The 27,723-nt window shown below is 52.9% G+C and overlaps 2 protein-coding genes and 1 pseudogene across 3 annotated transcripts; 1 reads left to right on the top strand and 2 right to left on the bottom strand.

Annotated features, from left to right (window-relative positions):
* Positions 1–239: 239 nt before the first annotated feature.
* Positions 240–17,049, top strand: RETSAT (retinol saturase). Its single transcript, XM_004612084.2, has 11 exons — positions 240–536; positions 6,588–6,770; positions 7,762–8,003; positions 8,704–8,905; positions 9,315–9,512; positions 10,710–10,829; positions 14,029–14,167; positions 14,302–14,411; positions 14,493–14,659; positions 14,810–14,969; positions 15,098–17,049. Exons 1-11 carry the CDS (start codon positions 368–370, stop codon positions 15,226–15,228), a joined length of 1,821 nt encoding a protein of 606 aa, XP_004612141.2. The 5' UTR covers positions 240–367; the 3' UTR covers positions 15,229–17,049.
* Positions 1,775–2,917, bottom strand: LOC129399607 (60S ribosomal protein L21-like; annotated as a pseudogene).
* Positions 9,409–27,091, bottom strand: TGOLN2 (trans-golgi network protein 2). Of its 2 annotated transcripts, none has more exons than XM_055119901.1 (4): positions 26,981–27,091; positions 25,640–26,781; positions 23,256–23,339; positions 9,409–9,546 (listed from the first exon to the last, which is right to left on the bottom strand). In XM_055119901.1, exons 1-4 carry the CDS (start codon positions 27,024–27,026, stop codon positions 9,526–9,528), a joined length of 1,293 nt encoding a protein of 430 aa, XP_054975876.1. In that variant the 5' UTR covers positions 27,027–27,091; the 3' UTR covers positions 9,409–9,525. The 2 variants fall into 2 exon arrangements, with proteins under 2 accessions (XP_054975876.1, XP_054975877.1); XM_055119902.1 differs by lacking the exon at positions 9,409–9,546 and adding an exon at positions 16,402–20,919.
* Between the last annotated feature and the right edge of the window lie 632 nt (positions 27,092–27,723).

Genomic DNA, 27,723 nt, shown 5'->3' with positions numbered 1-27,723 from the left:
CAGTCGCCCGTGGAGCGCCCCCGCAGCCGAGCCTCCCGTCTGGCCGTCGGGACCCTCTCTCGGCCCCGCAGCCCCGAGCGCGGCCCCGGCCCGGGACGCTCATGTCCAGCCCACACCCGCCCGCCGTGGCCGCCCGAGGACGCGCGCGGGGCCGCCTGGCCGGAGCCGCCCCCCTCCCCGCGCACGCGCACGCGCCCGCCGACGCCCCGCCCCGCCCCGCCCCGCCCCGCGCGGCCGCGGCTACGGGCCGCCCGCGGGGTCAGCGCGCGTCCAGGGCTCGGTGACCGGCCACGCTGCCTCGGGGCTGCCGGGCACACTGCGCGCCCTCGAAACCGCTCGCTCGTTCTGGGGCCCGGCGCCCGCAACCATGTGGCTGGCGCTGCTGCTGCTGGCGCTGCTGCTGCTGGCCGCGGCGCTCCTCGCGTCCCGGGGGCGCTCTGCAGACAGCTCCCCGAACCCCTTCTCCGAGGATGCCAAGCGGCCCCCCGCGCCCCTGGTGACCGACAAGGAGGCCAGGAAGAAGGTTCTCAAGCAAGGTCAGCAGGGAGCGTCCCGGCGACCCCGTGCTGCACGCCTTTCTCTTCCCGTTGGGCGTGTCGCTCTTCCACCTGCGCCTCAGTTTCCCCGGGTGTCAGTGCCGGGGTGGGGGTCTCCTTGTTTGTGGAGACGTCTCGCTTTCCAGCCGGCGCCGAACCGGCCGGTGTCAGCACCAGGGCAGGCGCAGGAACGTGACCCAAAGGCGTGCCAAGCTGTGGACACTGCTGAGTCACTTTCTAGGTCCGCAGGGTGGACACGGAGACAGCACCCACAACTCGGTACTGTCCCCCTTTCCTTCTAGGCAGGCGCTGCTGGGGGTAGGGGTAGCTCTTAGAAATCCCTTCCAGCCCCTCTAGGAAATTGTATTGGGCCCTGCAAGTCATCTGATTGGATTGAACCCCAGAAGCTGTGGGCGAGCTCTGGACCTGCTCTTCCTTAGCAAAATGACCTCATCGTGGCTTTAAAATCATGGTCTTCGATTTTTAAAAATGGACTTACTTCATCTTTTCTAACAGCTGCATAGTATTCCATTGTGTAGATATACCAAAGTTTCTTTAACCATTCATCTGTTTTTGGGCACTCCGGTTTTTCCCAGATTCTGGCTATTGTAAACAGTGCTGCAATGAACATAGAAATGCAGATGCCATCTCTACTATACCTTTTTGCCTCTCCAGGATATATTCCCAGAAGTGGTATTGCTGGGTCAAATGGGAGCTCAATTTCTAATTTTTTGAGAGTCGTCCATATTGCTTTCCAAAAGGGCTGAACCAGTCGGCATTCCCACCAGCAGTGAAGGAGAATTCCTTTCTCCCCACATTGGCGCCAACACCAGTTGCTTTTGTTCTTTTGGATGTGGGCCAGTCTCTGTGGTGTGAGATGACATCTCATTGTTGTTTTGATCCACATCTCCCTGATGATTAGTGATGTAGAGCATTTTCTCATGTGCCTCTCTGAGCCATTCAGATTTCTTCTTTGAGAAAGTTTCTGTTCATCACCCCATTTTTTTTTTTATCAGGTTGGCAGTTTTCTTCTTGTGGAGCTCAACCAGTGTCTTGTATATCCTTGATATCAACCCCTTATCAGAAGGGTATTGGGTGAATATCCTTTCCCATTCTGTAGACTGTCTTTGTATTCTGGTCACTGTTTCTTTTGAGGTGCAGAAGCTTCTTAGTTTAAGATAGTCCTGTTTGTTTATCTCTGTTTTCACTTGTTTGGCCAGTGGCATGTCATCTTTGAAGATACCTTTGGCTTCAATGTAGTGGAGGGTTTTGCCGACGTTGTCTTCAGTGTTCCTTAGGAATTCTGGTCTGATGTTGGGGTCTTTAATCCATTTTTTTTATAGTCCAGGAGTTTCTTTATTTTTAAACAAACACTTCTCCTGCCATGAATTCACAGGGGACGGGCTCCAGCAGCTCAGGTTCCTTTCCGTCGGTTCTTACAAAGTGGGCTTCTCTGGGTGGAGCAGGCTGGCGCTTCAGTTGAACCCAAGTCCCTTTCCCTTTGGCTTCCTTCTTTTTTTGATCATTTTCCTTCACCCGTTTCAGGAAGCTGTCTCGACTTTTAGAGTGCTTAATATGCTCAGTGCGGACATTAATTCTCTTGGCAAGAATCTTGCCCTTGACTTGTTTGTTAATGACAGTGCCAACAGCATGCTGGGTAGCATTGTAGACTCTGCCAGTCTTGCCATGATAACATTTGTGGGGCATTCCTTTTTGGACTGTGCCCATTCCCTTTATGTCTATGATATCACCTTTCTTGTATATACCGTATATGTGGCCAAAGGAACGACTCCATGTTCTCTGAAAGGTCTAGAGAACATATAGTGAGTCCCCCTCTGCTTTCCCTTTGTGTTGGTCATTTTTGCGATTTACTGGGTGCTGGCGGTTCCTCTTTTATCCATTTTGATCTGACTTTTGTACATGGTGATAGGTGGAGATCTGAGCCCATTTTTTTGCATGTAGCTGTCCAGTTTTGCCAGCACAATTTGTTAAAAATGCTTTCCTTGCTGCTAGAAAAGATGAAGTCATGAAATTTGCATATAAGTGGATCAACATGGAAAGTATCATGTTAAGTGATATGAGTCAGGAAGAGAGAGACAGACATAAAAAGATCTCACTCATATGTGGAATATAAAGTAACAGAGTGGGAGACTAACACCCAAGAGTAGTAGAGATAAGAACCAGGAGGTCTGCCCCACAGCTTGGAAGTTGGCCTCACATGCTGGGGGGAAAGGCAGCTGAGATAGAGAAGGGAACACCTAGTAGAGAATGTTGGGAGGACCCACTTGGGTTGAAAGCTGCGTGCCGAAAGTAGACTATAGACCGAACATGATGGCCACTCATTACCGCTATTGCAAACTACAACACCCAACAGGAGAGAAAACAAAAGGGAATGCCCTGCCACAGAGGCAGGGTGAGTGGTGGGGGATGGGGTGGAGGTGGTGGGAGGGATACTGGGAACATTGGTGGAGGAGAATGGGCACTGGTGGAGGGATGTAGATGAAACGCAAACATGAAAGTTCATAAGTTTGTAACTGTACCTCACGGTGAATCACTAATAAAAATTAAAAAAAAAGACAGAAAAAAAATGGACTTGCAACATGTTTTCTCAAGTATGCCTACAGCAAATCACTGGAAAATGGGCTTACATTCGGATTTTATTTTTTTCAACTTGTTTAACGAAAATAATGGGAGATTCCGTTTTTCAGGAAGGCATCCCACTTGCAGTGTAATAAAAATCGTAAGAGACACAGGATAAGCAAAGGGGGCCAGCACAGGGGATTAAGGTGTGAGCGAAAGTGGTGTTAGAAATGATAGAGCCAGGGGCCGGAGCGATAGCACAGCGGGTAGGGCGTTTGCTTTGCACGCGGCCGACCCGGGTTCGATCCCCGATCCCCGGCATCCGATATGGTCCCCCAAGCACCGCCAGGAGTAATTCCTGAGTGCAAAGCCAGGAGTAACCCCTGAGCATCGCTGGGTGTGACTCCCCCCCCAAAAAAAAGAAAAAAAAATTAAAAAAAAAAAGAAATGATAGAGCCAAAGATTTTTGTGTTCTAAGGTTTCAAGGAAGCGTTCCTTTATTTATTTATTTATTTATTTATTTATTTATTTATTCTTTTTTGGGTCACACCCGGCAATGCACGGGGGTTACTCCTGGCTCGTGCACTCAGGAATTACTTCTGGCAGTGCTCGGGGGACCATATGGGATGCTGGGAATCGAACCTGGGTTGGCCGCGTGCAAGGCAAACGCCCTACCCGCTGTGCTATTGCTCCAGCCCTGGAAGCATTCCTTCAAAACAAACAGACAAACAAACAAACAAAAAACCCCAAGCAAACGAAAACCATGTGTGCCCAGTTTGATCCCCAGAGTCCCTCTCTTTTAAGTTTTGTAATTCTGTAAGTTTGGTAATTCTGTGACATAGTTTCCTGCACACTTAGAGATTATTCTCTAAATCTGGACTTTGAATCTGGACTTTGGACTGAGGGAAGTTTTAGTTTGAAAGTTCAACTCAAAACCCTAGCAAGTCATTCCACCAATCAGGGTTGACCTGACAATGAGATAACTACTTTGCTTTTCCAAACCAGGTAGTCATATATTGGTGGGTCCTGAAAAACAATTTTGTGGATTCCGTTTGGTTTTTAAAATGCAGCAGGATCGGGCTGGAGAGATAGCACAGCGGGTATGGCATTTGCCTTGCACACGGCCAACCCGGGTTCGAATCCCAGTATCTGCCAAGAGTAGTTCCTGAGTGCAGAGCCAGGAGTAACCCCTGTGGTTGCCGGGTGTGACCCAAAAAGAAAAAAATAAATAAATAAATAAAATGCAGCAGGATCTGAACTATCAGAGTGCGTCCTACAGAGATCTAAGAAGTATCATGTGGTGAAAGTTCTGCTCCAGGCATTTATATTGTACGATTCTGTATGTCCTGGGTAGTGATGTGCTAGCCCTTTCTAAAAGATGTTTAAAATTGAAAACCCACAAAGTTCTGGCGCAGCTTGTGAAATCCCATCCCTCAGTTCTTCTGGCGCCATCTCCATGATAAGATATGCTGGGACTGTCGACTATGCCTGGTTTCATCCTGTGTGGGTGCTGCCCCTCGCCTTGTCCCCAGACTCCCCATGGTGAAGGGGTAGAGCTGAGGCTTCTCAGCGCTGGGGTCTCTGTGCCCCGCTGTCCAGCCCAAACCTCTGCCTCAGGATTTTTGTTTGTTTTTGCTCAGGGCTTATTCCTGGCTCTGTACTCAGGCATCACTCCTGTTATGGCTTGGGGGACCCTATGAGGTCCTGGGGATTGAACCCAGGTCTGCTGTTGTACTATCTCTCCTGCCACCTATATCACAGTGAACTTCCCTCTTAGGACAGTTTTTTCCCTAAGCTTGGTGTCTCCCTCCATTCTTGTTTGTTTGCAGGATTATTTGGTTGGTTGGTTTTTGGTTTGGGGGCCATATCGGGCAGTGCTCATTCCCTGCGCTACTGGGAATCAAATCCAAGACTTCATACTTGTACGAAATGGTAAAAGCTTTTTACCATTGAGCCACACTTCCACTTTTCCAGGAAATATTTCCTTTTTGATTTGCATCAGGGTTTTCAAAAATCATCCTAACAATCAGACTGCTCACTGGTGCCTGCAACTCCTCCGTTTTCTAGATCACCTGCTACAGCTCGGACACTTGTCAACCAGCAGTTGCCTCCACTCCCACTTCCTGTTTTCTTTCTCCTGCAGCTCTGTTTGCACTTAGGGTTTTTAGGGTTTTCTGCTTGAATTATTGTCAGCATTTAGTTGTTGTTGTTTCTTTTCTACTTCCTTTTCTTCTTTCTTTCTTTCTTTCTTTCTTTCTTTCTTTCTTTCTTTCTTTCTTTCTTTCTTTCTTTCTTTCTTTCTTTCTTTCTTTCTTTCTTCCTTCCTTCCTTCCTTTCTCTCCCTCCCTCCCTCCCTCCCTCCCTCCTTTCTTTTCTTTCTTTCTTTTCTTTCTTTCTTTCTTTCTTTCTTTCTTTCTTTCTTTCTTTCTTTCTTTCTTTCTTTCTTTCTTTCTTTCTTTCTTTCTTTCTTTCTTTCTTTCTTTCTTTCTTTCTTTCTTTCTTTCTTTCTTTCTTTCTTTCTTTCTTTCTCTTTTTGGGTCACACCCAGCAATGCTCAGGGATTGCTCCTGGCTCTGCACTCAAATTCCTCCTGGTGATGTTGGGAGAGACCATATGGGATGCCGGGGATCAACCCCGGGTCGACCACATGCAAGGCAAGCATCCTACCCACTGTGCTATCACTCCAGCCCCCAATTTGTTGTTTCTATCAAAGTTCAGTTTACCCATTCCTACTTTCTTAGAAAGTAGGAGAACTCCTCAGGCACATAGTAGCTTTAGTTAAATCAGGTTAGGGCCCGAGAGATAGTCCAGGGGTAAGGCACTTGCCTCTCATGTCACCAACCCCCATTCCAACCTTGGCACCGTATTTTGTTCTCTGAGTACTTCCAGGTGTGATCTCTAAGCACAGAGTCAGGAGTAAGTCCTGAGCACTGCCGGTTGTGGTCCCAACCCCCAACCCCTTCCAAAAAAGTTGTTCAGATAAAATAAATCTTTTTATTAAAAAAAAAAATTGGGGACTGGCATGATAGCACAGTGGGTAGGGTGTTTGCTTTGCATGTGGCCGGCCTGGGTTCGATTCCCAGCATCCCATATGGTCCCCTGAGCACTGCCAGGGGTAATTCCTGAGTGCAAAGCCAGGAGTGACCCCTGTGCATCGCCAGGTGTGACCCAAAAAGCAAAAAAAAAAAAAAAAGGACTACGTCCAGCTGTGCTCAGGATCACTCCTGGCCATGCTAGGGAACCAGAACAGGGTGCTTCGGATAGAACCCGAGTCCACTGTACTATCTTACCGCCCTCGAGTCACTGAATCGGCCTGGTGGGTCCTGAATATTTCCCAGGTGCGCTGTTGGCGCTGGCTCAGCCAGGAGCTTGGCCCCACTCTGCCTGCATTTCCCGTGGTGCAGCTGGAGCAGTCCTGGGGTCTTGGCTCTGCTGCTGCCCTCGCCTGAGTAGCCGTTTCCTCTGCTGCAGCTTTCTCAGCCGGCCGAGTGCCGGAGAAACTGGACGCGGTGGTGATCGGGAGCGGCTTCGGGGGCCTGGCGGCTGCTGCAATTCTGGCCAAGGCCGGCAAGAGGGTCCTGGTCCTGGAGCAACACAGCAAGGCGGGGGGCTGCTGCCACACCTTCGGGCAGGATGGCCTTGAATTTGACACAGGTGAGTGTTACGAGTGTGAGCAAAGTGTAGTCAGGCATGCTTCAGCACTTCTGACTTATTAAATTACAGTGTGCACAATCAGTATCATCACTAAAACCATACCTATAAGTCAGCACATTCGCCTAAGAACATTCAGTAATTCCAGATCAGACCCTCACTCTAGCTGGCCGAAGCCACAACCCAGGCGCTCGTAATGCCTTAGGCTGGTGAGCGTCTCAGTCTCAGCCCAGGGTCTTCCGCTCCACCCCCCTTCCATGCGAGGCTGGCGGGGGATGGGGGGTGTCAGCAGCACAGTCCCTCAGACAGGTTAGAGACAAGTCGGACTATGTCCCTCCATCTCAGGCATGTTGGGAGCAAGGCGGCAACCCAGAGATTCATGCCAGCTCGTTGCTTGAGCGGGCGCCAGTAACGTCTCCATTTGCCCCTGTCGCGTGCTAGTGTAGCCCAATGGCGTCTGCTCGCTCCAGGAACACGAAGAGCATATTTTATCAGCTGTTATACTGTTTCTGTTTTTGGCATATTGTATACACCACGGGGAGCTTGCCAGACTCTGCCATGCGGGCGGGACTCTTGGTAGCTTGCCAGGCTCTCCGAGAGGGACGGAGTTGCACTCTAGGAAATACTGCTAACTGTATATACACAAAATGAAAGATGTTCACAAAATAGTGTAGCTTTCGTCCACACAGAATGGAGTGGGGATGGGTGGGGAGCCTGTGGCTCTGTCATCCCGGTGCTGGGAGCTGCCGTGGTGGGTGTGGAGAACCCACCTTCCACCTCCTCTCTGGTCCCCTGATGGCCATCAACACCGGGAACTAAACGGGCTGGGGATTTGGTGGTTTCTTTAACACCTGCCTACGGAGAGAGGGCCCTGCCCCTCCGGCCTGAGCCCTGTCATGCTGGACACCCTCTTTCTTTACATGACTTCCTTGACCCCCCTGGCCAGGGCCAGGCCCCCTCCCCCATGATACCTGGCTTTTCTGACTCCGATTAGGAATCCATTATATCGGACGCATGCACGAGGGCAGCGAGGGACGCTTTTTCTTGGACCAGATCACCGAGGGGCAGCTGGACTGGGTTCCCATGGACTCTCCCTTTGACATCGTGGTGCTGGACGGGCCCGCTGGCCGGAAGGAGTTCCCCATGTACAGTGGGAAGAAAGCGTACATCCAGGGCCTCAAGGAGAAGTTTCCCAAGGAGGAAGCTGCCATTGACAAGTATATGAAGCTGGTGAAGGTGAGGTATGAGGCTGAGCCTTGTTCCCGGCAGGGCTAACCAGGCTCCCTAGAGGGTGCCCGGCTCAGTCAGGAGGGCAGGAGTCTGTGAGGAGGGCTGGCCTCCGGACCCTGCTGGGCCTGTGTCTCTGAAGCTCCCTGCACTCTGGCCTGTGAGGTGTGGGGGGTCCCTGATCCCCTCTTGGTGTAAGTGGCTTTCCTTGGGCTTAGGTCACTAGCCCTGTCCATTCACCTGAGGCCACATTGGGCATTTACTGAAATAATGTCTGCACAAAGCTCTCAAAAAAGGACTCGTCCAAGTGTACCATGGTAAAATTTCAGAGGAAAGGGTTTACGAGGTCCTAGTTCCCCATCCCTGCCCCACCAGGAGCGATCCCCGAGTGCAGAGCCAGGAGTAAGCCCTGCGGAGTGTGGCCCCGAACCTCCACACTTCCAAAAAAATAAAATAATCCCAGTTCAGGGGCTGGAGAGGCGTAGGGGGACCGAGCACTTGCACATAGCGGAGCCTCACTCAGTCCCTGTCCTTGGTTTTGGTCCCCTGAGCACAATGCGGTGTGGCCCAGAAACCCAAACCGTATCCACCAAAGAGAAGACCCCAGGTCATCTGAGCTCAGCCTGGAGTTTGCACCCCTGGGCTTAGCCCGTGACTGTCTCGGGGCTCCCGTGGGGAGACCAGTTCCTCTGATTCATGTCCCCGCCAGGTGGTGACCAGCGGAGTCGCGCCCCTCGTGCTATTGAAGATGTTCCCGTTGCCCGTGACTCAGCTTCTGGACAAGTTCGGGCTGCTGTCCCGTTTCTCCCCGTTCCTCCGCGCGTGCACCCAGAGTGTGGCCGAGGTGCTGCAGCAGCTGCCCGCCTCCCCGGAGCTGCAGGCGGTGCTCGGCTACATCTACCCCACGTACGGTGGGTTCCCCGGGCAGCCCCTGCCTCTCCCCCCGAACCCTCCCGGTCTGCACACACAGCGCGGTGCAGACCCCAGGAGAAGCCTGTCTCGTCCCCAGCTCTCCCCCACTCTGAGGTCCCCGATGGAACTTCCCTCCGTCAACACCCCCGGTGGGTTTCTTCCTCCGGCACGCACTGCCCTCCCCGAGCTTACCAACGTGGGAGTCTCCAAAAGCACCTTCTCCCGCAGCCCTGAGATCGAGCCCAGACTACTTGTTTGATTCTGGCGGACCCTCTGGCTGCCCTGAGCCCTGGGTACCAGCTGGCTTCTGAGATGGTGACTCTAAGGCCGTGTGTTCCCTTCTGACGGCAGCTGGCTGCTCCCGCGCCCCTCATGGCCTCTTCGTTCCTTCCCTCCTTCCCGCCCTAGGTGTGACCCCCAGCCACGCTTCCTTTTCCATGCATGCGCTGCTGGTCAACCATTACCTCGAAGGCGCCTTTTACCCCCGAGGGGGCTCCAGTGAAATCGCCTTCCACACCATCCCCGTGATCCAGCGGGCCGGCGGCGCCGTCCTGACAAAGGCCCCTGTGCAGAAGGTGTTGCTGGACTCGGCCGGGCGCGCCTGCGGTGAGAACAGGGCTCATTGCTGATTGCTCCCGAGCTATGGCGAGAGAGAAGACAGAAGCTGGGGCAAGGGTAGAGGTCACCATTCTCATGGGGGGGCTCAAGGCCAGAACATGCCTGGAGCAGAGTGTGTAGGCAAAAGGGAGTGGGGCAGGGGGGTGGAGCGATAGCACAGCGAGTAGGGCATTTGCCTTGCACGCGGCCGACCCGGGTTCGATTCCCAGCATCCCATACCATATGGTTCCCTAAGCACTGCCAGGAGTAATTCCTGAGTGCAGAGCCAGGAGTAACCCCTGAGCATCGCCGGATGTGACCCAAAATGAAAAAAAAAAAAAAAGGAGTCGGGGAGGGGCCTGGAGTGATTGCACAGTGGTCAGGCACTTGCCGTGTATGTGGCCAATTTAGTGTGACCGCCAGCACTGCTAGGGGAGTCTGCGTGCAGGGCCAGGGATAAGCCCAGAGCCCAGCTAGGGGTAGGTCAGAAACAAGCAGATCAAAAAGGAAGAAAGGAAGCAGGGGGCTGGAGTTGAGTTGAGAGTTAAGGCTCTCGCCTGGAATGTGGCCAACCTTGGTTCGACTCCCAGGCACCACCAGTGATCCTCTAAACCCTGCCAGGAGTGATCCCTGAGCACAGAGCCAGGAGTAGATCCTGAGCACTGCTGGGTGTGGCCCCGAGACAAAAAACAAGAACAAAAGAAAAGGGCACAGGAAAGCCAAAAGATTGTGTAGTTCTCGAGAACAGCGTGTGGTCATCCATCCAAGAAATAAAAATACTGGGGCCGGAGTGATGGTACAGTCAGGAGGGCATTTGCCTTGCAGGCAGCTGACCTGGGATTGATCCCCGGCATCCCATATACTTCCCATGAGCACTGCCAGGAATAATTTCTGAATACAGAGCTGGGAATAAGGTCTGAGCAGAGTGGGTGTAGAAAAAAAAATTTTTTTTACAAGGGGAGCCACCAGGCTACACCCCAGTGGGGCTCCTGAAACTTTGGCTCTGTCGGATGACTAGGTTTGCTTAAAGAGCACCCACAGTAGGTGTGAGAGAGCGTGTGGAGAACACAGAACGATGATGGGACATGTATGTGCGAGGGGCTTCCCCTGTGGCCTGGCCTGGGGCCGGAAGCTCAGGTCTGCGAAAAGCGAGTGTAGGTGCTCCCGGAGTTGGCCAGAACTTCAGTGACGCTCTTGTGTCCACAGGGGTGAGCGTGAAGAAGGGTCTGGAGCTGGTGAACATCTACTGCCCCGTCGTGATCTCCGACGCGGGACTGTTCAATACCTATGAGAACTTGTTGCCAGAGAGCGCCCGCTGTCTGCCAGGTAAAGCGCCCAGCTCTGCCCCTCGCATCCCAGTGTCTCCCTTCCTGGGCTGCCTTCAGGTCATCCTTCAGCAAAAGGGAAGCCCAGCGGGCTCTGCTCTGAGCCAGGTCCTGTGGTTACAGCCGGGGACAGCATCCTTTTAACCCCGTGGTCCCTGTAGTTCTGGTTTTGTTCTGAGCCTGCCGGCTCCCTTTCCCCTTCAGACCACACCCTTCCCCCTCTTTATCCTAATTCTCTGGTCTGAACTGCCCTTGATCTTAGCTCCTCTCATAATTACTGATGGTAGAGAGAGTTCTAGAAGGCCATTTCTTGAGTTTTCATTAAGGGCCATTTCTTTTTTTCTTTATCTTTTTTAATTTTTTTTTTATTTCTTAATGAATCACCATGAGTTAGTTACAGACTTCCAAACTTTCGTGATTGCATTTCAGTGGTACAATGATCGTCATACATCCCTCCACCAGCACCCATTCTCCACCACCAATGTTCCCAGTAACCCTCCTGCCACCACCCCCCATCCCCCGCCCCCCCCCCCCCCGCCCCTGGCCTCTGCGGCAGGCACAGTCTAAGGGCCATTTCTTCCTTTCCTCCTTCACTGCGGCTTTGGGGGGTGGAAGCCAGGCCTGAGCTTACGGGTCGGGGCACTGGGGTTGGCATGGAGGAGAGACTCAGCAGTCACTGTCGCCTAAGTTGGGACCCAGGCTCTTCTTTTTCTGCCTCTGTTAGGAACCAGCTCCTTGTGGGAGCTGAGGCAGGAGCGCCCCCTCTGTCTTTCTTCTGTCCTTGAACCCTGTGCTTAAAACTCTGGGACCCAGACGGAAATAAGCATCCGCGCGTCTTCTCCGCTAGGCTGCATCCCCAATAGAAGTTGGTTTGGTGGAGGGAAAGATAGGTGCTCAGCCTGCTCCGGGTAAGTTTGCGGGTCTTCTTTTCCTTTTTCCATTGGGCCACACCGGGCAGTGCCGGGAGCAGCTCCTGGCTCTGGGCTAGGGTGTTGCTCTCTGGGAACCATGTGGTGCCGGGGACTAACCCCAGGCCTCCCCCGTGCGAAGCCCGCGCTCAGCCCAGGAAGCTGTTTCTCTGGCCCAGAAACCCCGTGCCTTGGCCATACGCTTGACCCTCATGTCAGTCACTTGGCTGAGAGAAATCATCATCCCAATCTCATTATCGGGCAAACGCCGCTGTGCTATTGCTCCAGCCCCCTCTGATGGTTTCTAAGTCATCAGCGCTAAGGCCTTCTTGTCCTTTTGCCCCACTCAGCTGCCACATCAGGCCTCTGCCCTCGGACTGGCTGCACAGAGGGGTGAGACCAAGGCTGGCCAGTGGCAGCATAGCTGGGCAGGGCTGAGTGGACACACACTTGGCCTTTGGTTCTTCCTGCGTCCCCTCTGAGAGTTCTGAACTCAGACACGTGTCTGGGCACCTCCTCCCCCAGGTAGCTTGCCCTGACGTGGCTCTGTTTCCCATGTCACTGCCCGCAAAGCGGTCCCAGGGAGCCAGCCTGTGCCAGGCTGAAGCGCCAGCCGCGCCCACGCAGCCCGTCCTTGGGGTGGGGAGTTGCACGAGTCGGCCCTCCTGCTTCAGCACTGTGTGTGAGGTGTGGGCTGGAGACCCCCGGATCTGGAGCCAGTGGGGCTGGGTGATCAGGCAGCAGGGCCCTGGGAATCGGGACTTTCACAGTGCCACCCCTGGCCTGGGAGGAGTGGCGAGCTGGTTTTGAGAGGAAGTTTGTGGAAGGGGGAAGGCTGATGAGAAATAGCAAAGGAAGTCAAGGCGTGGCCCAGAGAAAAGGGGCTTGGGAGAACCAGGTGCCTCGGCTGGGACCCCAGGATGATCTTTCTCTGCCACATGGGTGGTTCCTGGACCCCCCTTCCTTCTAGCTGGGGAAGGGAATGGAAGGTCCATGTGGAGGCAGGTGCTGCTCTGAGGGGCCTCTGAAGACTTGCAGGTTCCACTCCAGCCCTCTGGCTCTCTCCAGGCCCGCCTTCAGTCCCCCAAGAGGGGACCCCCGTGGCCCCGGGCAGGCAGTTCTTCTGACAGTGGTGCAGAGTCGCACCCCCTCTCCCTCTTAGCTCTGTTCCTGGGACTGGCTCAGCCCCTTTTTCTCTCTGTATTTTTTTTTGGGGGGGGTCACACCCAGCGATGCTCAGGGGTTACTCCTGGCTCTGCACTCAGGAATTACCTCTGGTGGTGCTCAGGGGACCATAGGGGATGCTGGGAATCGAACCCGGGTTGGCCGCGTGCAAGGCAAACACCCTACCCGCTGTGCTATGGCTCCAGCCCCTTATTCTCACATAGCCTGGTGAGGAGGAGAAAGTCTGGTCCTCTCCCCAGCGCGTTTAGCTCGTTCCCACCCGAGAGGCCACGGCTCTCAGGAAAGCCTGCTTTTCTGAGCCGATAGCCTCTCATTTCCTGGCTGAGCTCCGGGGCCCGCCGGAGGGTCCAGCAGTGTGTTTTAGGTCCTCAGGAAGTAAGCCGGGTGGATGAGGGGGAGCGGCCAGGCAGCTGCTGGGGGATCCTGAGCACAGGAACAAGGGGAAACGGTGGGAGCACTGTCCAGACAAGTGTTCTCCCATCCTGTGATGAGAGGCCGGGGACACCCCCGCAACCCACAGCCCCCACCCGAGACGGCCGCCCTGCTGTGATGCCACGCCCCCTCCTTTCCTGCTGAACCCTCAGACACGGAATGCCGGTCATGCTGTGTGTGTGTCTGCTCGGCTGGCTGCGAGGTCGTGGGGAGCACCGAGGCCTGACCGGTCTGTGGCGGGCTCTGCTGAAGTCGGGGCCGCGGGTGCTCTTAGGCCCGGGATCTCAGGCACCCAGACACTCACGGGGAGGCTTGGCAACACTTGGCCCGAGGCCCCCTCCCCTAGGGCTGTGACCCCCTAGTAGGAGTCCGGGACAGAAGTCCAGGGCTCCAAGCGGCTAAGCTGGGGCCGGAGCCACAGTCCAGCGGGTGAGGCCTTGGCCCTGCATGCGCCTGACTTGGGTTTTGAGCCCTCTGGCGTCCCATAGTGTCCTCTGAGCAGTGCCAGGAGTCAGTCCTGGGCATCACCAGGTGTGACCCAAAAACTTAAAAAAAAAGAAAAAAGCTAAGTTGGCCCTGCTCAGAGGCTGGAGGCTGCAGATACGGTGAAGGGCCCCCTGCGCCCCCACCCCCTGCTACCCCTCGCCCTCCTGCAGCCCCCCGAACTCTCGGCAGGTGTGAGGCAGCAGCTGGGGCCGGTGCGCGACAGCCTGGGCACCTTCTTGGTTTTCATCTGCCTACGAGGCACCAAGCAGGAACTGGGGCTGCCGGCCACCAACTACTATGTCCATTCTGACACAGACCTGGACAAGGCGTAAGGCTTGCGCGTGCTGGTGGGGCTCCTGGCGTGGGCGCCTGCCTCCTTCCCCGTTGGGGAGGGACGTGGGTGGGAACTGCCCCCACCCCAAGGGCTTGTGCCGCCGAGCACTCAGGCACCCTCCCCTCCAGGATGAAGCGCTACCTCTCTGCGCCCCGCGAGAAGGCCACGGCCCACATCCCCTTTTTCTTCATCTCTTCCCCCTCGGCCAAGGACCCCACGTGGGAGGACCGCTTCCCAGGTGGGGCAGGCGCCCCGGGGGTGGGGGCGGGGGCGGGGGCCGGCCGGGCTCTCGGTGCCACGGGCTCTGCCCCGTCCCCAGGCCGCTCCACGCTGGCCGTGCTGCTGCCTGCTCCCTACGAGTGGTTCGAGGAGTGGCGGGACGAACCGAAGGGCAAGCGCAGCAGCGACTACGAGACGCTCAAAAACGCCTTTGTGGACGCCTCGCTGTCCGTCGTCCTGAGGCTGTTCCCCCAGCTGGAGGGCAAGGTAGGCGGGTCGGCTGGGGACGGCTTCCAGCCGGGGCCTAGTCCTGGCCGTGATGGCGCTTGGGGACGCGCTGGGCGGGCTGATTCCGGGAGCCCAGCCCCCCCTCACGAGGTGCTGCTCCATCCCTGGCCGCCCTTTGTGCCTCCTCAGGTGGACAGTGTGGGCGGAGGATCACCGCTGACCAGCCAGTTCTATCTGGCTGCTCACCGGGGTGCTTGCTATGGGGCTGACCACGACCTGGGCCGCCTGCACCCCTGTGTGATGGCCTCCCTGAGGGCCCAGAGCCCCATTCCCAACCTCTACCTGACAGGTACGCTGTGTCACCCTCGCGTCCCAACCTTCGGGTCCCGCCGGCATGGGGGGTGGAGCACAGACCTCTGTTCCCCCGTGTCCTCCCAGCCTAGGAGAGGCTCAGGGGCCTCTCTCCCTGTGTCCTAGGCCAGGATGTCTGCACCTGTGGGTTGATGGGCGCCCTGCATGGGGCCCTGCTGTGCGGCAGCGCCGTCCTGAAGCGGAACCTGTACTGGGACCTTCGGAACCTCGGCGCCAGGGTCCACGCACGGAAGTAGCATGGTTAGGAACGAGTCCGAGCTGAGCTCAGCCCCGAAGGAGCCTGTGTCTGTGCATCAGTGCCTTGTTCACATTCCAGCACCTTCTGTTGGTTCTGACTTCTCGAGAGGTCGATACTCAAATCTAGCATAGATGAAGGCCTAATCCAGCTCTTTTTTTTTTTTTTTGCTTCTTGGGTCACACCTGGCAATGCACAGGGTTACTCCTGGCTTTGCACTCAGGAATTACTTCTGGCGGCGCTCAGGGGACCCTATGGGATGCTGGGAATCGAACCTGGGTTGGCTGCGTGCAAGGCCACCGCCCTGCCCCTGTGCTATCGCTCCAGCCCCTAATCTAGCTCTTAAGCAGAAGTTGCTCGTGCTAGGGTGGGAAATGATCTTCTAATACATCTAGTGCATTTACTACATCTGCTAACATGCTCTCTACCCTTAATAGCTCCTCTGTCACCCACACTCATGCCTTCTGAGAGACTGGTCAGGTTTCGGGGTTGTCAAATGAGATGTCAAAATCCTGCGTAGGGTTTTGATTTGATTCCAAAAACTCGGAGGCCTCCTGGTCTCATTTTTGGTTCCAGTTAGTTTCTGCGAGAGGCATGATTGTGGTCTGTGGGTGAAGAGCAGACTTACTCATCAGGAAGCTAACTGTCTAGAAGGGAAGAGCCAGGCGACCAAGGTTCCTCATCCTTGGGGTCAGGGGTCACCAAGTTCTCAGTGTGCCAGAGCAAGAACCCTTCGCAAATGCTATAGCCACAAATGCCCAGGGAAGGCTGGTGGTGCTAGCTGAGCGCAGGCCTGGAGTGATGACTGCATCAGGGTTGAAGCAGGCTGCGTGAGCATCTTAGACCAAGATGGCCGCAGGGCTGCCCTGCGAAATAAGTGCCTGTAGTATGAGCAGTAGCTCAGACACATATATGAGAGCACAGCTGCCCTGTGGGAGAAAGAACTGGGCTGGGCATGAGGAAAGGGCATGAGGAATGGGCAGAACATGGAACACTAAGTGTGCAAAATGCGTGCTGGCATTTCTGCCTTACCAGTACTGACATGTCGGAGACTGGCTGGGAAAGTGAATGAAAGCCAAAGGTCAGAGGGAAAAAAAGAACCTTTCACTTATGCCTGGCCTTACTTCTGCTGATTTTACTATAGTATGAATAAAGTTAAGAATAATTGTGCCACTTTATTTTTATTTTATTTTTAATTGTGCCACTTTAATATTTGAAATGTTTCTGTGCAATGGTACAAAATTACATTGAGACGGCATTCAGTAAAACATTTTATGCAGAAAAAGACTATCATTAACCCAAATAAGCTTAAAAAATAAAATCAAGTAATTACAGTTCAGTTACAAAAAGCTGAAAATATGAAACATCACACAAACAGTGGCCATCTGCTAACAAGCAGGGAGGGAAGCAGTTCCCACTCTCGGTCACGTATCCACACAGAACATTTCCAAAGCGAAGGGGCCTGGCGGACGAGGTTGGCTTCACTGGCAAATCGGGAAACCCCCTCCCGCCCACACCCAGTGCCTGTAGAGAGACGCTCCCATCCTTCAGGAATTCACATGTGACTAGGGCAGTCAGCCGAGTGGAGGTGCAGTCTTGACTCTGCATACATTAAACCTCAGAGTGTCTGAGACTGCTTCCTGTACTGAGCAAGGCCATGACAAACAGCCTTCCCAGCAAGGGGTTCAGAAAAGAGCTGGCAGGGTTGCTCAGATAACTGATAACATGCAAAAAAAAAGCCACTTTTCACGAATAGGCCTGTTACTCTGTAAAAACAAGGGTGGGAATCCTTAAAAAAAAAAAAAAAAAAAAAAAAAAACAACTTAAATAATATGCACTAGAGGAGATTTGCCATCAGGGAAATTCAGATCACTATGGGACATGATATGCCCAAGTACATCTAAGTGTCCTAGCCACTGACTGACTTCTGCTCCTGTTGGCCAGCAGAGGCCCTAAATTGACTGCTCGGGGGAGAGCACACGGGGCCAACCAGGACACATGCTTTGCATGGGGAACACCTGGATAGGTTCCTGGCACCGGAGAGTCTCCTGGGACTTCCAGAATAGGCCCAAGTACTGGCCACAAACCCACATAAAAAACAATTCTGCTCAAGAATCTGAAGGCAGAAAAATAAGCTCCTCTATTAAGGTCCGAAACGAAAACAGTGACTGCTTCACAGTCATGGCCTTTGCAAAGGCGGGGAGCCAAGATCCAGGGGCCTTCCTGGGGCTCCCTGGCCACTCCGGCTGTGTACCCACACTCTCTGGAAAAACTCGTTTCAAACTGCAGAGCCTTTAAGAAAACGCTGCCACAACACAAGATTTCCTTTGATGTGAGGGATTTTTCAAGGCAATTTCTTAAAGGGTTTAAAAGTTCTACTGAGTTCCTTTCAGCAACGCGGCCCCCCGCCCCCCCCCCCCAAAAAAAAGCAAACATTTCAGAGGCTCAAAAAGGGGAGTATAGTATGTGGACTCCAAAATTTTTAGGCTCAATATGGTGTCCACCATCTCGGGTCCTGCATGTAAACTTCCTGCTTTCCTCTCCCCAAGCAAAACTGATCACCAAGGGACAGCAACTAATAACAGCCAGAAAGAGCTGGGAGGTCACAGTTTGGTCACATCCAGACATCCTGAACAAAAATAATTTTTGCAAGAGGAAACCTAACACCTACTAAGTTCCCTGGCATGCCATTATGTCAGGGAAATGTGGTGAAGTGCCAAGGGTACTCCAAAATAGCTGCGTTTTCTTGGGAAGATCAAGAAGACATCAGATTTGAGCGTTCTCCTTGGCCGAAGTGACTGACACTAAGGGCTACTGGAGGAGCACAGAAAGCGCTGATCATGTGGAGCAGGGGAGTCAGCCCGGCACCTGGGAACCCTTGCTGAAGCCTGGCAAAACTGACTGGGCAGGCATGGGGAAGAAGAGAGGGAGTATTCTGACCAAAGAACTGCTATAGGGAATGGAGGGCACAGCCAAGAACAAAAAGGTCCAGAGGCCAAGATGGGTAACTGGCAGGAGGGCCCACTGGCCTGGCTAGGATGCAGGGGAAGATAGCACAGATATTTACAGAGTCCTGAATACCAAAAAATGCCAACTTTGTTCTCTAAATCATGAGAGGTACAGATGGAAGCTCCAGGTCCAGGCAAATATCTTGGAGAGACCAGTTCCAAGTTAATTAAAAGCAGCTCATGGATAGAAGAGAGAAATTCTGTCTAGGGACAGAGAAGCAGCACTGAGCACATACCAGGACTGGATTCTTAGAAATCCAGACAGGAAATCAGCTAGGAGGAAGGTTGAGACAGTAATTGAGGGACCTGCCTTTGAGGGTTCTTTCCCTGTTAGCACAGGACAAGGCAAAGGAGTTGGACAATGTAGCAGTAAAACCAAAATTAGGAAAATTTCAATTTGGATGATAGAGCATACCTAATTAAGAACAATACTAAATTTGAGAACCAACCACTGGATGATTTGGTGATCAGCTTTTAGGAAAATGCTATTTGGAGAAAAGCAAGGAACAAAGATTGTAAAGACTATGAAGAGAGCTGGAGAGATAGTACAGTGGATAAGGCGTTTGCCTTGCACATGGCCAATCTGGGTTCGATCCCTGGAATCCCATATGGTCCCCTGAGCACTGCCAGGAGTAATTCCTGAGCACTGCTGGGTGTGGCCCCAAAACAAAACAAACAAAAATAAAGATTATGAAGAACTGACTAGCAGGGCAATGGAAACCACCTGCTGGAGAAACTGAAGAGCACAATGAGTAACAGATGGATGGGAAGGGAGGAAGGCAGAAGGGAAGGTGCCAGAGCAGACCGGCAAAGTATTAGAGGAAGAAATAAAGGGGAGAAAATAAAGTAACCATGGTATTAGGAAATGTCAGTCTGATAGGAGACGCCTACGAATGGTTACATGAGCAGAGAATGATGCCAAGAAAGATACTCATTCACGCATTCCTTAGCTCTAAAAAGGTTAACTGCAGATAAAGAATATCTCCATTAAAAGTCTTGGGCTGTTTTAAGTAGGAAAAAATTGAGGACAGGGTGGTCTCCTCTTCAACAGCAAAGAATTCAGAATGTTCCTCCAACCTCCCACATTCCTTCTATTTCCCTGAGATCAGCTATTCTTTTTAGCAACAACAAACAAAACACCTTTCTTTAGGTACCCTATAAAAGGGTTTCCAGGCTAGAAGGGATTTAAATAAAATTGAATAGAATGATCCAAGACACTCTCCTCAGGTACCCTGGGAGGGAACTCTCAGAATTTCTTAAATTTTATTAACACATGAAGCAGAAGTTTTACTAATTTATCCCTGGCATTTTCAAAGAGGACATTAGACTGAGGTCAGAATCTGTGGAAAACCCGTTTCAAAAAGGTAGGTCCTTTGAAAAAATAATGTAGACCCAAACCCACACCCTTCTACAGGTTTTCTTTAAAGAAACACAAACCTACATTTCTCAGAAAGCTTCAAGGGTCGGGTGATAGCACAGCACGTAGGGCATCTCACACAGCCGGCCCGGGTCTGACCCCCGGCATCACATATGGCCCCGAGCACACAGGCAGGTACACCACCCAGTGGGCCGCCAAACAAAAACATGAAGTTTCTATTGTGGTTGAGAGTATGGAGAAAAGTTTTTCCAATAGCGATAATAGTACTTGGGGGGGGGGCTGGAGTGATAGCACAGCGGGTAGGGCGTTTGCCTTGCACGCAGCCGACCTGGGTTCGAATCCCAGCATCCCATATGGTCCCCTGAGCACCGCCAGGAGTGATTCCTGAGTGCAGAGCCAGGAGTAACCCCTGTGCATCACAGGGTGTGACCCAAAAAGCAAAAAAAAAAAAGTACTTGGGGAAAAATACTGCAAGAGAATAGCTTTTCTCCTAGAATTTTTTTCTCCCAGAATTCCAAAGTTCAGCTTATGCTCAGTATATCAAATAGCAGTTGATTCACTTTGCCCTAACTGGTAAAAAAATACCTGGAAAAAGTGAAGAACTCAGGCTAGATAGACTGACTCTTGCAAGCAATAGAAAAGAAAAAAAAAATTTTTTTAAGCTACTCCTTTTACTTACTTTTGGCTTAAGGCCAGACTCAAAGGAGCCAGGGCTACTCCCGGCTCAGAGGGTGGATCCCAAAGGTGCTTGTGGTGTCAAGATTCAAACCTGGGGCTCCCTCATGCAAAGCGTGCGCTCCATCCCTCTGAGTCATCTCCCTGGCCTCAAAGCGGTTCCTGCCTGCTGCCAGCGCGCTCCAGAGGCCTTTGCCCGTCAGTATTTTCGACATCATTTATAGGGCACATCTCCTCAGAGAGGTATTCAAAGCACCTCAAGTGGCAGAGTTTTCTCCTGGGTTTATAAAGAGACCATGTGGAGTGTGGAGCATAGCGCCATTCTCAAGAACAGCTTGACAGCACAGCCCATAGGAGGTGCTCCTGGTGGTCAGAGCCGGGTCCCCACAGGCTCCGTCTCCGCACACCCGAGGCGGGCAGGATGTGAGAAAACCAGTACACATAAAGGGCCTACACAAGCACACAAGTACAAGGTCACCAAAGTGCAGATGCCAGGCTGAAGCGACCACGCGGCCTCAGCCATCAGACACGGCGCGGGGGGCACAGTTTTTTTTCTTTTCTCTTCATTTCTCTTGATTTTAGAAACAAATCAGCAGGAAGGACGACGTTGTCAAGGACACAAAAATCAAATCTGAAACAAAAACAACACAATCCATTGGTAGTGCTCAATGCTTTTCCAGAGGAACACTGGGGAAGCGGGGCAAGACCTTGGAAGGGTGACTGGTTCAGGAGGGCAATTCAGAACTAGGCCAAACTGAGTCTCCAGCCTATAAGCCACACACGTGTAAAGACAAAACAAAACAAAACCCACATGGGTGGGAGCAATACTACAGTGGGTAGGGCACATGTCTTGCACATGGCCAGTTCAGGTTCGATCCCCAGAACCCCATATGGTCCCTCAAGCTCAACCAGGAGTGGTCCCTGAACACAGAGCTAGGAGTAAGCCCAGAGCACTGCCAGTTGTACCCCCACTCCAACAGACACAAAGAACATCAAAAATTTATCTTCAGAGGTTTGGTTTGCCTGCATGCAGTGGACCCCAGTTCAATTCCTGCCACTGCTGGGGAAGATTTCCTGAGCAGGTGGGACCCCAAACTCCCCTAAGAATAACAACAACAAAAAGACCTTAAAAGTCAGTTTGAAATAAAATATTCTAGAAGGCATACAGTACAATTGGTAGAGGGAATATGGGATTGCTGAATTCTGTATGCTGAAGGCATACAGTACACTTGGTAGAGGGAATATGGGATTGCTGAATTCTGCGGTGTACCATTCTGTACTGTTTCCAAGAGTTTTTTCTTTTAGTTTCTTTTGGAGGTGCTGGGGCTCCCTCATGCTAGGCTTGTGCTCTACCATGGAGCCACATCCCCCACTCAACTTTTTGTTTTGTTAGAGCAAAAGAAATCCTCAACCCAATTACCCTAAAAGGCACGAGGTCAGAGGCTAACTGTGAGGCTGACCCACTGGGCTAGTTAGAGATGAGATGATGGGAGCCAAGTGACTCACTGGGCAGAGGGAGCAGCGGTGCATGTGCCACCCACAGGCAGGCCAGGGACAGCTCTCCACCTATGCCCCACTGTCCCTAAATGGGACAAAGTGAGCGCCTGCTGGCACTGAGATAACACTGGCTGCTTGACAGACCACTTTCCTAGTAATGTTTTATTCTTCCTATTTTTTTGACCTGGGATCGAACTCTGGCCTCACACATGCCAGCAGGTGCTGTCACTGAGCTATATGCCAGGTGCCAGACAGACCATTTAAAGAGCAACCGCCTCAGTTCCTGAGACTTAGGCCAGAAGAGGGCTTGGCGTCTGGAGGCGGCTGCAGTGGGCCGCATTCCAGAGAGCCAGCGCTTAGGGCTTGATGGGGCTTGGAAGTCACAGCCTCAAGTCCACAGAGCTTAGCAGAGAAGAGACTTGAGGAGTTGGGGTGTATGTTTTGGGGTTCGTTTTTTGCAGAAGTGTTACCTAGTGCTTTGCCACCTAAGTATGGCTCAGTTGCATTTGGTATCACCAACTTCCTAGAAAGGAGCTTAGGCTCCCACATACCTAGTTTTGATCTGCCTTTTTTTTGGGGGGAGAGGGGCACATCCAGCAGTGTTCAGAGGTTACTCCTGACTCTGCACTCAGGGAGTACTCCTACTGAGGGTGGGGGACCATTTGGGATGCCGAGGATTGAACCTGGGTCAGCCGTGTGCAAGGCAAGCATGCTACCTGCTGTGCTATCTCTCAAAACCCTCTACCACATACCTAGTGAATCAGATTTTGTTCTTTCCCACAATTCCCAAGGTGACTTGTCATCTATTAAAATTCGTTCAGTGCTGGGGTAGTGCAAAAGCACAGGCCAGGAGCTAGGAGTAACCATCAGGTATTAATCTTCCCACCAAATTGAAAGAGGGACATCAAGAAGTTAAAAAATAAAAAGGGGCTGAAGCACAGGCCTATTTACACCATAAAGCACCTGCTTTGTATATGATCAACTCCAGCTGGACCCCCAGCACCACATGGTGCCCCAAGAACCCACCCAGGAGCAAACAAACATGGAAACTGCTAAATGTGTCCCAACTTCCCATGCCTGCCCTCGGCTCTTGAGACAGAGAGCTACGCAGAGCCTAGCTTTTTAAACAGTGACTATGAAATTTGTTTTGAAATATATCTGTGATGTTATCAGTAAATGGCCTGTATGCCTATTTCATACACCTGCATGTACTCATAAGAAATCTTGGGCACAAACAGGTTGTGAGTGGGCAAGCTTCAAGCAGCCCTGACACAGAGAACCTGCAGGCCTCCTCTTTAGCCCTACTGAGGAGGACCAGCACCCATGACATCACTGCAAAGGGCAGAGCAGTGACAGCAGACCCTCCAGAATCAGCCGAGGCTGCCAGATGCCGCTCCCCACACCCCCGCCCCACGACTGGGAAGACTGTATGTGGTGTCCCATCCAGACGGCAGCTCCCTCCTTCCTTACCTTCTGGTCCAAACGCTGATAGTCACTGGCCTTTGGCCGCCGAGTGACTTTGGATCTTTTTCCTTCCAGGACAAATGCAATGATCTGGGAAAGGGACACACAAAATGATTAACAAGTAGTATGTAACCCTGATTGCTTCTACGCCAATGTCAACCACGAAAACAAGCAGCCATCACTTGTCCACATTTGTCGATAACGATCCTGATTGGGGACCAGGGAAGAACACAATAGACGGAACATATGCTGTGTCTGCAGCGGCCTGGGTTCAGTTCCTGAGCCCCACCAAGAGATCCCACAGAACCAGGAGTAGGTCCTGAGCACCGCGGGGTGTGGCCCCCAAACAAAAACAAGAAAACAACAAAACGACCCGAATCTATATTCCAAAGAGCAGTGTCACCCCAAAGAGCCTGTTTATATCATAACCTTCTCAGGAGGACAAGGACTAATGACACCAGGCTACTTCTACAGAAAGTTAACAGGATGTAGCTCAGCGGGAAAACTCTTGGCTTGAACGAAAGGCCCTGGGTTCTGATCTTTAGCACTGCAAATGTCTGCTGCAAACAAAACACAAAATGAACAGGCAATGCCAGATAGAGAAAGTCTATTCCGGGTTTTTCTAATTTGTGGTAAGTCTGAGTTACTGAAAAATCTCCTAAAAAGTCCTCCCCAGAGAGCTCTAACCACCCCTGGTCCTATCCTTTTAAAATGGTTAAGTAACGACTTCTTATCTTTTGATCTAAAATGTACTTCCACCACACCCTTTGTTTCCTCTTAGCCTTAAGATTCTTATTTGGCTCCAAAGGTTACTCTCCACGAATAACAGATCAGAGATAGTATATGGGGTTAAGGTGCTTGCCGTGCCTGCTGTAGGTTTGATCCCTGGCATCACGAATACAGTCCTCCTACATATGTCCCAACCCCGCCTCCGCTGCCCTTTCTCCACACACACCTGACTAGATAATGCACCTTTGTTTTAGGGCCACACCTAGCACTGCTCAAGTCTCTTCCCAGTTCAGTGCTTAGGGAACTATGTGGTGCCAGAGATGGAACCGTAACCTCCTGCATGCAAAGCAAGTGCTGCAGTCCATCCAACCTTCTCTCTGGCCTGGAATGCAACATTTTTACTACTCTAGTATTCTTCATACACATGTGAAGTACAGCTGTATCTTAAAATAAACTCGCCAATGTAATCAGACTTCAGAAACGATGGCATGCTTGGGCTTCAGTAGGAACTGCAATCAGTTTGTCACTTGAGTGTTTGCTAAATGTCACAGTTACTATTTCACATGAAGTCCCACTAAAGGAGAAAGATAAGTGTGTATGGGCAGTATCTGGCCAATTTTTTTGGTTTTTGTTGTTTTTGGGGTACTCTGCTGTGCTCAGGGCCTGCTGGGGGATCAAACCGGGTCGGTGCATGCACGGTAAGCACTCACCAGCTGTACTCTCTCCCAGCCCTGGTCATTCTTCTAATTAGAAACTCATGGGGGCTGGAGTGATAGCACAGCGGGTAGGCGTTTGCCTTGCATGCGGCTGACCTGGGTTCGATTCCCAGCATCCCATATGGTCCCCTAGCACCGCCAGGAGTAATTCCTGAGTGCATGAGCCAGGAGTAACCCCTGTGCATTGCCGGATGTGACCCAAAAAGGGGGAAAAAAAAAAGAAACCCAGCTGACTGCAGAAGATAGTCCCTGTGCTCTTTGCTGTAAATGCCAAAAACGACAGCACAGAATTTGTTCTTTCTCCACCACAGATGAAAGATAAACACTAGGTAGAGGAAGTTAGTGACACCCTGCTGTGAGAATGCGGGCAGAAAAAGATGTGGTTTAGCTGACTAGAAACCATCAAGTTCTCTGGTCCTCTGATGCTGTGAAGGATCTAAGTTCAAGATAATGGAAGGAGGCCCCCATTCAGGTCAGATAATAGTAACATCCTGACATCCGACAGAGCAGCAGAAGGCACTGAGGAAACAGGTGACAAAGAACAAACCACTTAAATCCTAAGATTAAGGTACGGTAGGTAGGGAGCTTGCTTTGCACATGGCTGACCAGGACTCAATCCCGAGCACCATATATGGTCCTCCCAAGCCTAGGAGTAAAGAGCCAGGAGTGAGCCCTAATCACTGCCAGCTGTGGCTCCAGAACAAATAAACAAGAACAATAACAAATGCCAAGTAAAGAGACTTAGCAGGGTCTGGGGGGGAAAAAAACCACAACTGTCTTAAAATCAGTCTTCACAGGCAGATTAATCATGGACACTGACCTCTGCGTCAAAGTCCCAGGGAAGCTTCCTTCTCTTCTGTCCCAGAGCTGCAGGGACGGAACCAGACAAGAGCTCAACCATCCCCGGCCCCCTCACCTTCCTTTTTTGAAGGTGACTCGACTTACCTTCCGCTTGTTGTGATAAGCAATGTAGAAGACAGCAACAAGAAGGGCTGCGGTCACCAGGTAGGCAAAGAAGTGGCTACTCTCAGCACTGGGAGCCCCGAGATTGTCTTTATAGAGCTCATCCTTCTCCTGACTCACAGAATCCAAAGGGACCCCTTTCTCCTGGGGCCTGGGCTCACCGTCCCCGGCCTCCGTGAGCCCCACATCTTCCACAGGCTCTGAAGATTTCCCGTCCCCCTTCTGCTGGGGTATCATGGCAGAGGCATCTTCTAGGGGCTGGTGCTGTTTATCTGACTGATCTTTTTCAGAATGAGTGTTCTGCTCCGCCGTGGCCTGCTGACCGTCAGGTCGGGCTTTCTGCTCCCCCGTGGCCTGCTGACCGTCAGGTCGGGCTTTCTGCTCCCCCGTGGCCTGCTGACCGTCAGGTCGGGCTTTCTGCTCCCCCGTGGCCTGCTGACCGTCAGGTCGGGCTTTCTGCTCCCCCGTGGCCTGCTGACCGTCAGGTCGGGCTTTCTGCTCCCCCGTGGCCTGCTGACCGTCAGGTCGGGCTTTCTGCTCCCCCGTGGCCTGCTGACCGTCAGGTCGGGCTTTCTGCTCCCCCGTGGCCTGCTGACCGTCAGGTCGGGCTTTCTGCTCCCCCGTGGCCTGCTGACCGTCAGGTCGGGCTTTCTGCTCCCCCGTGGCCTGCTGACCGTCAGGTCGGGCTTTCTGCTCCTCCCTGGCCTGGTGTTCCTGCCCCGACTGGCTAGGGTGAGCCATGTCTACAGTATTTTGCTCTGGTGGGACAGGCTGTCCCCTGGGGTCAGAACTCTTCCCCGTGTCAGAGGGATTTTGACCTGAGTGATTCTCTGCTACAGCCTTAGACTCTTGGCCTGACGTGTCAGGGTGATCCTGGGATGAAGGGTTTCGAGTCTTCACGTCAGACTGTTCCTTCGAAGGACCAGCTGGAGAGGCTGAGTTCGATGCAGCGGTGTGACTTCCGGATGCAGGTTCTGATTGCGTCTGGCTAGGTGGCGCGCCCCGCGCGGCGGCAGAGTCCGCCGAGGAGATGCCAGGCTGAACCGCCTTGCCTTCAGACCCTGAGGCCTCCGCGCCAGATCCGGGAGGCGGAGGCTGGAGCTGCGCGGACCCAGAGTAGGCTCCTGCAATACAGACAGCTCAAGTGAAACGACACGAAAACGAACCCGCTGGCCCAGGGGAACTGCGGGGCGGGAGAAAGGGCCCCTGGAGCTGGGGAAAGAGCCGGCTCGAAGGGCTCACGGGGCGGGGGGCGGGGCGGAGGGCTCGGACGGGGCCCGGCCCGGGCCCGAGCTCAGCCGCAGGGCCGAGGGGGCGCCTTACCCGCCGCCACGAAGCTCAGCAGCAGCAACGCCACCAGGAGCCGCATCCTGCAGACTGCGCTTCCGCCTTCACGCGCTCTCGCGGTATGTGCGCGCGGCGCGAGCGCCCCCAGTCCCGCCTCTTCCTGCGCGCGGCGCTTCCGGGGCGGAGCCGCGGCCCACGCCTCCCTCCTGCCGGCCGGGCCGGCACGCCCCTTCCGTCTCCCGAGCAGCGGCCGCCGTGCTTGCTTCCTTCCCGCCTGCTTCCGAGCCGGTCCGGGCCGCGTGGGCGCCCCCAGGCTCGCGGGCCGGCCCTGCGCCTCATGGCTTCATATTTTGCTCACTTTTTTACCTTCCCTTTATTATTATTTTTTCTTTGGGTGGGGGGAGCGGTACAAAGCCCAGTGCTTGGAGGCCAGTCTGCTAGGGCGTCGCTCAGAACCGTGCTCTTCGCGGTGTTGGCCATCAAGCCTGGGCTCTCTCGGGCGCGCCGGCCCTTTGGCCCATCTCCCGGGCCATGGTGGCATTTTTATTTTCTCCGTTTCTCTTCTTTCCAAACACGAAGGCGGCCTGTGGACAAGTGGCGCCCACCTGGAAATGGATGAGCTTTTGCTCCCTCCCCTCCTGGTTCCGTGGAAACAGCCCTCCAAGATTTCCAGAGATCTTTTCTAAAGACGTTTCTGAGTTCTTCAGTGGAGGGGTGGGGAGAGCTAGCTCATGCTTCGAGGGCAGCTGTCCTGGTGTGATTCCCAGGACTATGAGGTC

This window comes from Sorex araneus, chromosome X, assembly GCF_027595985.1.
Source record: "Sorex araneus isolate mSorAra2 chromosome X, mSorAra2.pri, whole genome shotgun sequence".
Classification (NCBI taxonomy): domain Eukaryota; kingdom Metazoa; phylum Chordata; class Mammalia; order Eulipotyphla; family Soricidae; genus Sorex; species Sorex araneus.
Note: the sequence above shows the minus strand (reverse complement) of the source record. Positions and strands in the feature narration are given on the sequence as shown.